This window comes from Chrysemys picta, chromosome 10, assembly GCF_011386835.1.
Source record: "Chrysemys picta bellii isolate R12L10 chromosome 10, ASM1138683v2, whole genome shotgun sequence".
Lineage (NCBI taxonomy): Eukaryota > Metazoa > Chordata > Testudines > Emydidae > Chrysemys > Chrysemys picta.
Genome location: NC_088800.1, coordinates 84,678,563 through 84,692,233, shown reverse-complemented (window position 1 = coordinate 84,692,233; position 13,671 = coordinate 84,678,563). Strand labels below are relative to the sequence as shown.

The window sequence follows — 13,671 nt, the reverse complement described above, 5'->3', positions numbered from 1 at the left end:
GGCCATTGTCCGCAGAGAGCGTCTTATGCTTTTTGGACATGTCGCCAGAATGCTGCAAGAAACGCCCTCCAAAACCAACCAGGAATAAAAGGCGAAACGTGGCCATCATTCCAGTAGTTCCAATTCTCTGTGGTATAACTGATTGACAGGTTTCTTAGGTAGCTCCCTCGTGGCGTAGGACCTCACACAGTGAAGAGGGCTCCCACCCACAGGACGAAAACTCTCGGTTCTCTGAGCGCATTCCCAAGTCTGGCCATGAGATGGCACTCTACACCTTTCACAGGTTTCCTTTCCCTGGAGGTTCTAATCTGGTTGCGCTTTTCACTGAGTTTACAGGTGTTTGCACTGGATTTGTGCTAGACATAAAAGTCTCCCTGAATTCCTCAAAGCGCCACAGTCCACCTGATGGGGGCAGGGTCCTACCCTTATTTGGTAGGGCTTTCCCACAGGTAATCAGTCGTCTTGAAAGTTGTTGGCGGTCAGCAATACAAATAATAGAAGTTGGTGACTTTCGATCCAGCTGTCTGATTATTATTAATCATGTTTGTTGTGGTAGCATGCAAGCAGTGCCACTCACTGCTGTAGCACCCCCTAGAGTCAGGTCGTGGCATTGCAGGGGTCTTCACCACTAGCACCCCCAGTTGGTCAACTCTCTGGCCTTGTATTGGCCTGTTTTCTTCCACAACTCAGCCCTCCAGCTGAGTCCAGACCCCTTCTGGGGTAACAAGCCCAAGTAAGACTCCAAACATCCCAACAAGAGATTCTCCTGCCTCCTCCTCAACCCGTCCTCGGGGCTCAGTTCTCAGCTCCTCTCTGGGCTTGTGTTTGGGGCTTTTACGCCCCCTTCTGTGGTGCTGGTAGCAGATCCCCACCTCTGCTCTGGGTGCCAGCCCAGGTACCCTATTTTCAGCAGCTGCTTGCTTCTTCAGACATGCTGCTGCTTCCCTGGGCCACTTGCTACCCCCCAGCCCCTCGTGCTGGTTCCCAGTAGCCTGTGGTTACTACATCCTCTCCTCTGGTCCCCAGGCCTCTCCCTGGCTCCCCATTACTCCCACAAACACCAAACCACAGGGCAGCCCCACTGGGTCTTGCCCCTTTTCCAGGGCCCACCACAAGTGACTAACTCCATGCCTGGGACTCTCTTCAGCCTGCCTTCACCAGGGCTTTCCCAGAGCACAGGAATGCTTTTCACTGCGTTCTCTCCCCTCTCGCTTTAGTTCTCCCCAGGGCTTAATTTCTCAGAGTATTTCCCAGGCCCCCATGGGGCGCGCCAGGGCTAGGGGCGGATTTGAAAATATTTACCAGAGCTCCGCTTTGGACAGCTCTGGCTGAATTTAAGTCCTGGCTCTTCCTTGTCTACAGCTGAGATGACTCAGTTGCAACTGAGTCCAGACCAGCTGGAGGTTAACGGCTATGTCACCGGTAAGGCTGAGCCCAACTCCCCTTAAAGGGCCAGCCAGCCTGTGACCTAGCCCCAGATCCTCAAAGGTACTTAGGCTTCCATGGAAGTTAGGAGCTTAAATACATTTGAGGATCTGGGTCATAGAGCCTAGGGATACCCAGGGACCAAACAAGTCTGGGATCCCATTGTGCTAGGTACTGTACAAACACAGAAGTACACAGTCCCTGCCCGGAAGAACATGCAATCTAAGTAGACGGGACAGACAAAAGGAGAGGGAGGAAAGAGGGATATAATTTATACCATGCTCATGGAATCTGAGCATCTTCAGTTCCGAACACACACTCTTGAAGACGCCCAGCACGCTACCTAGAAGTCACCACACGATGAAGAAGTCCCCTTCTGGAATCTTTGCTTTGTGATGATGCTTTTGGCTGAATCCAGGCGGTGTATGCCCCAGAGTCACATCTGGGTGCGCCCTGCTCTGCTTTCGTCTCCAAGCCCAGAGAGCGCCTATAATTATAATTAATGGAGACATCCAATCTCCTAGAACTGGAAGGGACCTTGAAAGGTCATTGAGTTCAGCCCCCTGCCTTCACTAGCAGGACTAAGTACTGATTTTTGCCCCAGATCCCTAAGTGGCCCCCTCAAGGATTGAACTCATAACCCTGGGTTTAGCAGGCCAGTGCTCAAACCACTGAGCTATCCCTCCCCCCTAACATGTTAAAATCCCGTCTGCTTTTTTGTAAACCTGGCTATATCTGAAAAGACTGATAGCACGGTTGAACCAAACCAGATGGACTAATGCTGAATATTACAAAGGAATACACAATCCTTCCCAAGATTCCTGTAATTGTGCAAGACTAGATAGAGGGGGAAATTCCTTTTTGTTCCCAGGCTGGTGATCAGCTTATTCCTCTGAATAGAATCATAGAATCTCAGGGTTGGAAGGGACCTCAGGAGGTCATCTAGTCCCACCCCCTGCTCAAAGCAGGACCAATCCCCAACTAAATCATCCCAGCCAGGACTTGTCAAGCCGGGCCTTAAAAACCTCTAAGGAAGGAGATTCCACCACCTCCCTAGGTAACCCATTCCAGTGCTTCACCAGCCTCCTAGTGAAATAGTTTTTTTTAATATCCAAGCAGTAGAAAGAATAATTTTACAAGTTTATAACTGAAGAAGCCCCTCTGCTATTTCTGCCCTGGTAATTGGCGGGTAAACAAGTGTTTCCTTCACACACACTGGAATATAACACTCCAATTCCTCCTCTAATCACAGCCTTTCAGCAGCCTCTTCGTGTGTTCTCCCATACAAAGCTGACCTTTACATTTTGCACCTCATTTTATCACTTAACTCCATCAAGAATGGTAATCTGCCTCTATGGCCACTCCAGGCACTGATTGACATTGTTAACAGGTACAAACTCCAGTCCTCTGAAAGCCAGCGGCCTAATGGATTATTTTTAGTCATTGTGACACAGTATTGATTGCAAACAGACTCTAGAAACTTTACAGGTTTGAAAATAGGGGAGAAAAAACTTCAGATTAGTAGTGAGTTGAATTTGTGAAATGAATTTGGTGACATGTGTTCAATTCCCCCTCGATAAGTGCTCACATCACAAAATCCTCAGCCGCCATTTGGCACCCCCTTTCTACCCTGGGACTTTCTATGCAATATTCCTGGGGAAAGCACGGACTGTAGGGGAAAACATTCTGGGAAGGTTTTATCTGCCTGTTCCAAACATCCTGCTCTTGTCTGATGCGGATCAGTGCAGCTCAAGGATTCTTGAGCCCCCCCACAAAAGAGTCATGCTGCTCCCGCAGGTTACGAGTCAGCCACACAGATTAGATCTGTCTGAGGCTGGCACCAGGGTTGAAAGGGAACATCTAACCGCTGCATTCGACATTTACGTGACTAGGCTGTTCGCGTTGCAGTTTAACATAAGTACATGGAGAGCGATGGGGAGCCAGCCAGCCATGTTCAGCACATTCCCTGTCCTGAAAGGCAGGGAACGTGTCTTCTTAGATACATACACAGCAAGGCATCCAGGGGTTTGTGCTACATACGCTCAGGCATGTCTTCCGCAATGATAGCCCAACTTCCCCACCCCCCTTTCCGCTGATGCCAGCTTTACTTGTCAGCTGAGCATTGTTGAAAAGCAGGAAGTTCACTACAGGAGAGAAAAACTACATTGAAGTCACCTGCTGTTGTGTTTCGTTACACACCTGAAGTTCAACACTGGGCCAGCGGAAGATTTATTGCTGAAGTTTCCAGACGTTCCAAGGCCAGCTGGACTCGGTTTCCCACAACGTCAGGGATGAGGTTATAGGGGCAGGCTGAGGCCCCAGCCGTTTGGGGTGTCCGTGGCTGACAATGCCTGCTTGCAAGGGTCAGTGGGAGACCACCACCACCCACCACCTCAGAGCTGCTGCAATAGACACTCCATTGACTCAAACTCCGCTCCTGCACGTGCAGAAGGCTAGAGCACTCATGGTGGCATAAACTAGTATTACATACGCTACCCTTCCAGGTCTGCAATTCCAACAGCAAGGGGTTGTTCTGGGCACTATTTGCATAATTCAGATCTGAATTTGAGTTTCAAATGTCCCCAGAGCTCAGGCGTGCTTGGCTTTGGGCTCAGGCCAGTCTTTGACTTCTAGTTCACAGGACGCCCTTTCACTGCACAAGGAGAGGGGCAAGATTTGGGGGCACACATTGGGTGTGACCATGCATGGACATGCAGTGAGCTGGCGTATTATTGATCTAGGTATCCTCAGAGTGCCCAGGCAAGGTAGAGGAGCGTTATCTCCAAGTTCTAGATGGGAAACAGGCATGGAGAGATTAAAGGCCTAGTCCAGCAAAACACTTAAACATGGAGTTAAGTTTACACACACAATTGCATTGACTTCAGTGCAACTACTCCTGTGCATAAAGTTAAGCAGGTGTTTGTGGACTTTTCCCAAAGGCCACATGTAATGAGTTGGCCACCCCCCCATGTGCATTCTAGTGGCCCAGGTACCTTCATGCTCCCTCTTCTACAAACACCACACACTACTCATCCAATCATCACCCTCCCCTGGATCAGGGTTTCTTCAGACAAATAACTCAAAGTCCCAAAAATCTACCCCAAGGCCTGGCTCTTACCTCAGAGCCTGGGCAAGCGAAGGGTTCCTGCAGAAAGTCCCTTCGAGGAGTTCTTAGGGGGTGGTCTACCCTGTGGCTCAGCTTGCAGCTGGCCTACTCAGAGCTGACTTCCCAGTGTCAGCCTACTCAAAAAGCTGCTTTGGCTCTCTCTCATAAGGAACCAGCTGTTTGAGGGTCCCTCCCTGTGCCAGGTGTCTCTGGTTAGCCCATTTAGCAAGCCTGCAGCCAGGGTTCAAGTCTCCTGCAGGCAGTTCCTTCACTCTCTCTGCTTTCTCACCCCCCACATTGGGAAAGATGTGGACAAACCAGAGAGAGTCCAGAGGAGAGCAACAAAAATGATCAACGGTTCAGAAAACCTGACCAGTGAGGAAAAGTGGACAGAGGGGGTGGGGACCTGATAACAGTCTTCAAATAAGTTAAGGGCTGTTGTATAGCGGACAGTGATCAATTGTTCTCCATGTCCACTGAAGATAGGACAAGAAGCAGTGGGCTTAACCTGTAGCAAGGAAGATTTAGGTTAGACATTAGGAAAAACTTTTTAATGTTAAGGGTAGTTAAGCTCTGGAATAGGCTTCCAGGGGAGGTTGTGAAATCCTCATCATTGGAGGCTTCTAAGAACAGGTTAGGCAAACACCTGTCAGGGATGGTCTAGGTTTACTTGGTCCTGCCTCAGCACAGGGGAGTGGACTTTATGACATCTCAAGGTCTCTTCCAGGCCTCCACAGCTATGATTCTGAGGACAGCAGAAGACTGGGACCTGAATGACTTGCCCCCAATCACACACGGAGGTTGGAGAAGGGGTGTGAATCGGACTCATATTTTCAGCATCCTCGCCTAGGGCTGTAACCACAAGACCAGCCTTCCTTAAGAAGCTGTTTTGATTGTTCAGAACTTAAAGGGATCAGTAATGAGACTCATCCTGGAAAATAGCTTCCCTTTGTAGGAATGTTAGCTCCTAATCTGCTCTGCCCTGGACACCATAGTGTCTAGAGCTCAGAAATTGCCCATAGTGACTTAGAGGAATCCTGGGAACTTCTCAGGGAATCCAGAACTATGGGTCATCTTGTTACCTCTCTGCCTTAGCAAAAGAGAGCCCTACCTGGGCTAAACTGTGTGTCACTTCCCTGATGCTCACAATCAGTTAACCACTCAAACAATGGCCCCCAAAGCTCTGCCAGCCTTTACTTTGCCCGGCAGGTAACCTTTGGTGCCCTCCACTTCCCAAGCCCCCCGGAAGAACGTTCCACTGCAAACAACAATCAGAGATCTAAGCTGACAGGTAAATCAACATTCCTTTGTCTGGGAAAAAATTGCTTATCGACCCTGCCTGGTTACATAGTAATTAAACATATTTTTAGTATGTACATACAACTTCTGGCATAACACCTGTACATACATCTCCCAATGCTTATGATAACCAGTATGATATAAGCTTTTATTTGATGCCTTACCTGCCATTCTTTATAAATAAATATGATGACAGCAATGTGTTAGGTGTGGTGAGTTTGTGAGGCCTGATAGGCGTTGTTGTTATATGACAGTGAACCCTTTGGCAGCTGGCATTTAGGAGTTCACAAGATCACGGTGAGGTGGAGTCACAGTCACAATATTATAAACTTCAGACCAGCTAAGATCGTCTTCATTCAGGGAACCACGTCAAGGAGATGGCAGCTGCGGTACTTACTAGCGCAGGTGTCTCTTGTGGCGCCGCTGGGGATGGGGATTTCCCGCGGAAAGGTGGCAGAAGCAGCTGCAGGGAGGGAATTGGCCAACACCGCCCCCGCTGCAAACCAGGAGTGATCGATCGGGGACACTCGGCCATGCACCGTGTACAGAGCAGGACTCTGATCTCCGCACGTAGGGGGAAATCCAGTACCCTCCCTCTGTTGGAGTTCACATCCTGGGGTGCAGTGGGGTCACTGTGGTCCTCCTGCAGGGGCAGAGTATGGGAGGTCGTGCTGCGTGCAACTCCGCTGCGTGCTATGGTGTCTCCAGCCCACGGGGAGGGTTCAAGGAGCATTGGAACTGGGAGATTTACCACTGTGTGTACCCACCTACTGCTGCCTGTCCCCAGGGAGTGGGGGTGCAAAAGCTACTGCAGACCCTGGGTGCAGCTGCTGCCTGTGAGTGGGACTTCTCTCCCCTCACCTTAGCACACAGACCAAGTCATTGCCCCGTGGCTCAGTGACTTCGCTGGGAGCTTTGCCTCCGTGAGGGCGGCAGGACTATCTGAGATTCAATTTCCGTGGCTCATTACGCAAACAGCTGTTGTTTCAGTTGTGCCGTGAGAAACTGGCCAGCCCCTGATGCCAGAACGTACCATCTCTTGCAATAGTTATAAGAAGATGGCTGGGCAAAACAGGCGGGTGGAGAGGGGTTTCTTTCGCAGCTGCACAGTATGCAGCAAGTCCCCGTTGAGTGTTTGCAGGCCCTTTGCTCCTTTGCTTGGGCGGCTGAGAATTCTCCTGCCCTGGCACACCGAAGGCGGAGGTTGTAGAGTCCTTGGGACGGTCTGTCAAGGCTTTTGGAAGAACCAAAGAGCCTTTCTCCCAGCGCATGAGTCCGGGAGTTTCGTGAGCACTGTGCATGGACACACTCCCGTGCATTGCAGACGTGATCAGTGAGGCTCATAGCAACCAAGTGAATCAGTGCCTTGGTTTAAGGAGCTCTCAGTAACATGGGGGTATAATGGGTGACTGTTCAAAGGTCTGTTAGGTTATTGCTAATGCTCATGGCCACCTGGGAGGCAGACCCATCTTGTAGCTGTAGGGAAAGTGACATTTGCATCTGTGCAGGTAGTGGGCAGTCATTCTTCCATTTACACCCATGGCTCAGACTGGGAAGTGAATGTTTCCAAACAAGAATTTAAGGTCAAGCGCTTGTTCCTAAAGCACAGGCATTGGAATCAAGAAATCTGGGTTTTATTTTTGCCTCTGCTCCTGACTCACCGTGTGCTCTTGGGTAAGTCACTTACAACCACATTTTTTAACGTGTTCGCTGACTTGGGGTTCATGAGTTCTTGGATGTTCAGTCTGAGAAACTCTGGGCCTGCTGACCTCCTGCAGCTCTCACAGGACTTCAATACACTCCTGTTCCATCTTTATCTAAAGCCCGCGGGCTGTATGCCGCTCTCTGTTACATCCACAATGAACTCAGATCTGTTACAAGGGAGTAGCTACGAGTGGGTTTTGTCCTCAATTCTATTAAGCAATCAAATGTTGACCGTCCCATAAGTGGGCACTTGAGACCAGCCTCCGGATGTTCTGTGGCCTCATCTAAATTATAAAGATGACCAGATGCTGACATGGAATGCCCCACAGCCCCCTCGACCGGTATTAACATAGTTTAGCTGCTATTTCATTAAGACAAAACAAAGCCATATATGAGGCAAAATAATTGTCAAGATGATCACAGGAAGCGTGATTGAGAACCTCTCGGCCACCTCTCTTCAGACACTCTGAGGTCTGGTGCTTTGAGAAGTGTGTGTGCAGGGGAGTTTCAGAACTCCTGGTTGTGGTCACATTTCTCCTCCTAATTCACTGTGACCTTGGACAAGTCACTCTGCCTCTCTGAGCCTCAGTTTCCCCATCTGTAGAAGACATATATAATAATTCCTACCTTTCTGAGGTGTTGAGAGACTTGTTTGTGTTAATTGCTTGTTGTAAAGTGCTTTGAGTTCAGTGAATGAAAGTGCATGACATTATATTTCTTCTAGCAGACAAAGGAGCCATCCTCCTTTTCCATGTGATGAGAATGCGATTGCTTGGACTTTGATCTAGGCCAGGGCCAAAATTGGAACCTTTAATACTAATCTTTTGAAAACCCAGATTCCCAAGCCAAACCCAATTCTAGGGTCCTGGAATGAGTTCAAAACTGGGACGAGATTATTTTCCCAGCTATCAGTTCTGATGCAGAAATCTGGCAGGAACAGTCAGTCCAGGGGTGCTGGAATAATGTGTCTAGTGGGGGTACTGAGAGACATTGAACCAAACGGTAAACCCTGCATGTGATGGAAACCACTTCAAGCCAGGGGGTCGGGAGCCCCCCCAGTCCCCCTAGCTCCAGCACTCATGAGTCAGTCTCACAAGCGTTTAGCCCAAGCTAGTGGGAGTCTCACAAAAACAGCTCATCTGGCTAGACTTATCTAGGGAGTCTGTGACATCTCCACCACTGGAGGTTTTTAAGAACAGACTACACAAACATCTGTCAGGGATGGTCTAGATATGTATTAATCCTGCCTCAGCACAATGAGATGGACTAAGTGACCCCATGAGGTCTCTTTCAGTGCTAATGTCTATGATTCTATGATTTGGGATCAAAATCTGCCAAGAACAACTGATGAGATTTCAACACCTTTGAATGCATACCCAGACCCTGACCCTCATTTAGTCTCGGACCCAAAACCCGCCAACCCTAGCTTCATCTGGATCCCAAAACCTCAACTCTGCTCAGCTCTGGTTTAAATGAATCAAGGTCCAAGCCCAAAAATAAACATTAAAAAAGTAGGAACTTACAGCGTCTTCGCTCAACCAAGTCCGGTAAAGATTTCTATATACTTATTTATTATTTGAGTGGATTCTTAGCATGATAGTAAATAGATAATGGGTCATAAAATAGATTCATGGTAAAGACGTGGAGGAAAATATTCCAAAGAGTTGAAACATCACATCGGAAAAATCTGGGAGAAATCAAACTACTGAATTATCTCTCCCAATTCTGTCCCAGTTCAGGTCTTGATAAAAACGTGTAACACAAAGAAGCAAACATTTCCTTTGATTCGTTCAATTTTAATGAGTGCAGGTTCCTAGAAAGCAAACAGTACATATTGTTGTGATATTGCTAAGACGCTATTACAGAGATCTAAAAAATAAAGAAAATAAATATCTTCTCTTTGTCTCCATGGTTATAGCACTAGGTCAACTTGAAAACAACAGGAATTTATCACTGTGTTTGCAAAGTTGGTATAAAACCAAAGAGATTTTTTTTTTAAATGGCAATTGTCTATATGTTTTCATAGAAATCAGAGTGTCAGGAGAACCAGCTTTGAATATCTTCCCCGTCCGCTACAGGAAACAGTTTCCAAGTCAGGCAACCATTGCTCTTCGAATGTCTCTGTTGGGCGAGTTCAGCAGATCAGGAACTATATCTCGGACTCAGAAAGACTGTAGGGAGAAAAAGAAATCATGCGTTTGTCTTAGGTCTGACTGATATGTCTCAGTTGTGCCAGTGCTCAGATATGTTGACCTGGGCAAATCACTTCCCTTAACCATATCTCAGTTTCCACCATTGTAATATGGGGATAATGATACTTAGTCTTTGTAAAGTGCTTTGAGATCCTCTAAGAAATGGCAGTGTATACGGGCTATGGATCAGCTATGGATTTAAATGGGATCAGAATTTGATTTACATTTATTACAGACTTGCTTGCTTGTTATAAATTATCATGTATACAAACCAAAACCCCAGATCCAAGTACCCCCAAATATCAGGCTGCTCTAAATTTGACCCCCTTGATTGTGGCTTGGACGGATCTGTAATATACATACACACAAATCTCACCCTCCCACTGAAACATACTCGCAGAGAAGAAACAGAATTACAACCTTAGCACACACATGTAAATTCTGCCCTCAGTTACACCCAAGCCAATTGCAGTGAAATGAATGGGATAGCACAGGTGCAGTTAAAGGCTGAAGCGACCTCTGTTTGTACTTTTCAGGCTTGTAACTTTAAACCTCTTGATCAAACCTGGCGGATAAAAAACTAGGGCTCCCCAAATTATTTTTAGGGAAGGGTGGAAGGCAAATTGGCAGAACACTTCGGGAACAAATTCTACACCCACCAAACTCTCACAGACTTCAGAGGGAGTCTCCAGGGAAAACAGAGTTAGATCCCACCATAACTGTGAGGAATAGGTGTTTAATATTTGAAAGCAACCCCCCTGCCCATGCAGATAGATTGAGTGTTGCTTTGGTGTTACTATAGTCCGAGTTAAAAGCTGGGCTTTAAGGGGAGGGAATGAACGGAGGGGTAGAAATTTAGACCCACGTTCTCAAATGGCCGTGGCTCCTTTGAAGTCCACGGAGCTCCTCTGTTTCACACTAGCTAAGGGGCTGGCCGTTCAAATGGGGTGGGACTGCTGCACTTTGAGAATCAATGAGAGATGCACTCTTGGAATCGGCTGAGCCTGTAGTGCAGAACGTACCTAGTTCATTTCTATGCTTTTAAAATGAAGCACAAACCTTTTCAGATGTAAATAGCTAAGTGGTGAGAGAAACAGCATTATGAACCAGATGTTGCCAGGTTAAGCCGCCAAACTGAAGTTCAGAAACCTACATCCGCCGCACATAGTGTGTCATGCAAAGCAAGTACTGGGGTTATTTTTAAAGGGTAACAAAGACCCTAATGAACTTGGTTAAATAACGTCCATCAGCTGCCAAAGGAACACATTAGCTGGAGATGGAAAAGCCTGTGTAGGTAATGGGATCCACACCCCTGTTTGGACACGCACCTTAATTTACTTTACTGTTTGACTGCAACTTCTGTGCATACAGTCCAACATTTCAGCAACAGCAGACAGACGGGCTTTGGCTTTTTGCATTCGCTTTAGTGAAGCATCAAGTGGTACCAAAACCCACCATCTCTTGAGTATCAGAGGGGTAGCCGTGTTAGTCTGATTCTGTAAAAAGCAACAGAGGGTCCTGTGGCACCTTTAAGACTAACAGAAGTGTTGGGAGCATAAGCTTTCGTGGGTAAGAACCTCACTTCTTCAGATGGAGATTTCCATTACTTGCATCGGAAGAAGTGAGGTTCTTACCCACGAAAGCTTATGCTCCTAATACTTCTGTTAGTCTCAAAGGCGCCACAGGACCCTCTGTTACATCTCTTGAGTGTTCAATTAAAGCTCCCGAGCCTTGAGAAAGAACGGGACAGGTCTTGATTGACTGCGGCGTTTTGGTGCCTTTCCTATACACACCCAGATAGGCTCGGTGCTGGATTGCTAGTTCCGTCTCTTTCATCCCGGAGGAATATTCAGGGTAAATGCTGTGAAGGACCTGACCTGGTCATCTTGCTTTCTTGCTGCCCAACCCCCTGCCAATAGCGCATCATGTAATAATCCCGAGTTCTCAGCACTGCACAGAAATCTTTGTCTACAACTAGCTTCTGTGTATGCTTCCTTCCAAATAGCCTGTATCCCCAGCCACCAAACCAGAGGAAGGTACAAACCAGAAGCGAGCAGCCACCGACCAAGAGGTTTCCAAGAAAATGCCATTGTTCGGCCCAGAGCTGAGAGACAAAACTGTTCATCTCAGTCTCCGGTTGAATCGCTGGTTTCAAGAATTTCCTGGCACCTCCAAAGCTCTGCTGTGATCAGTAAATCCGCTGATTTCCCTTCTCAGGTGGATTTACAGCAAACAGCGGAACTGCGGCTGCTTCCGCCTGGTCAGGAAACTCTCACTAGGTCACAGCTTTAAACCATTTGGAATAAAACCATCACCGGATCCCCAACCCATTGAAATCCGCGCCAAGGACGGCCATGGGGCTTAGCATCAGGCGCTCAGAGCAGGGTGAGTCCGCAAGGAGAGGAGCGGAGTGATCAGGGGACAGGTGAGTGAGACGGAGCCTGGGAGGGCTGTTGTGCCGGTGTGTGTCTCTGTTGTGAGGGCAAGGAGGGCTCTGCTGAAGCCCCGGCAGCGGGTCCCCGCTGGGAACCCATCCTCACCATCATGCCATTAACGAAGTAAAGTGTTAGCCGCTCAACCGACCCCCTAGTTCAAAGCATGGCCACCCGGGGAAGCCCGGCTCCGGGGACCCTGCAGCCCCGTGAGGGCTGGTTTCTCTCCCCCCCTGGAGTAGCGAGATGGCTTTTCTAGCCTCATACTTACTGGGGGAGATTTACCTTAAGTCCCCGATCCCCTCCTCGCTGCCTTGCGGCTGCTGCTTCATCACGGTCTCCAGGAGCTTTGACCTCTTCTTCTCCCGGGTCCCTCCTCGGCTCCAGGGACCCTGCGGGGCGGGCAGCGCTCGGGCTCGCTGCGGGAGGAGGCTGGCACCTGTCTGCAGGGGGCCCCGGTGCTGAGCGATTGTTCGCCTGGCTATTAAGTCCTGCAGACCCAGCCGCGTGAGGGCCACGGGTTCTCTCCCACGGAGCTCGCCTCTGGCGGGGCGCGGGGCTGGCACCCCGGATGCCTGGGTCCGCGGCCCGGCTGCTCTGAGGTCTTGCCTGCGGTTCTGCAGTAACCTGGGCGCCCTGTTCACAGCGGTGGGGGGCGAGCCCGGGCTCTCTCCTGGCTCATCCCCCAAGTCCCGGCGCCACAGGTAAGGGGAGCGTCTGATGCCCATCAGCAGCCCCGAAGCTCGGCCCACCGTGTGGTACCGGGGGCTGGCCACGTGCTTGTACCAGGCTCCTACCGGATCGAGCAGCAGCATCAGCGCCAGCAAGCCCAGGGTTTTCCATGCGCCCCCAGACGCGTGCCTTAAATTCATGGCGAGCGCGGAACAAACTTCGCGGGGCTTCCGCTGGTCCAGGCGGCGGGGGGAGGAAAGAAAAATCGTGTAACTAACTAACGAACTAAGTAACTCACTAACATGGGATGAGGGGTCCGCTGGCTCCAGGCGGGCGCTGGCCGAAGCCTGCAGAGCAGCAAGGGCCGAGGGCTGAAGTTAGTTCCCCTTGGAAGAGTTGCTGGAGTTTGGGAGACTCTGATGCTTGGGGGTCTCTCTTCCCCCCTTGTATATAGCCACCGAGGGGGCGGAGCGGCCAAGCCAGAGTCCCCGCCCCCAGCCAAGGTAACCGCGTGGAAATTGAACGAGCATCTTCAGCCCGTCAGCCCTCCTGCTGACTCCCCGCCAGCCACCCCCCTGAAAGTGACTAAAGCATCTCCGAGCCGGCTCTGGGGAGTGGGGGGGGGGCAGCAGCCACTCAACTTCTCCTCCCCCGGCTTTACCCGTCCAGCCCTCCTTCCCCACAGCCCGGGGCTGCCTGCCCGGTGACAGCAGCACCAGCTGTTTCATGGCAGCAGAAGGGAAGGGGCGAGAAATCCAACCCCAGCCGCCCCATCAATGCCCACGAAGGAGCACTGCACACACACTCACGAAACGTAGGGAGTCCGTGACTCACAGCTCAT

At 49.6% G+C, this 13,671-nt stretch overlaps 1 protein-coding gene across 1 annotated transcript; it reads right to left on the bottom strand.

The window, feature by feature from the left end:
• Positions 1-9,324: 9,324 nt before the first annotated feature.
• Positions 9,325-13,394, bottom strand: NPW (neuropeptide W). Its single transcript, XM_005289176.4, has 2 exons — positions 12,444-13,394; positions 9,325-9,705 (listed from the first exon to the last, which is right to left on the bottom strand). The coding sequence occupies exons 1-2, from the start codon at positions 13,028-13,030 to the stop codon at positions 9,684-9,686; spliced, it is 609 nt and encodes a 202-aa protein (XP_005289233.2). The 5' UTR covers positions 13,031-13,394; the 3' UTR covers positions 9,325-9,683.
• Between the last annotated feature and the right edge of the window lie 277 nt (positions 13,395-13,671).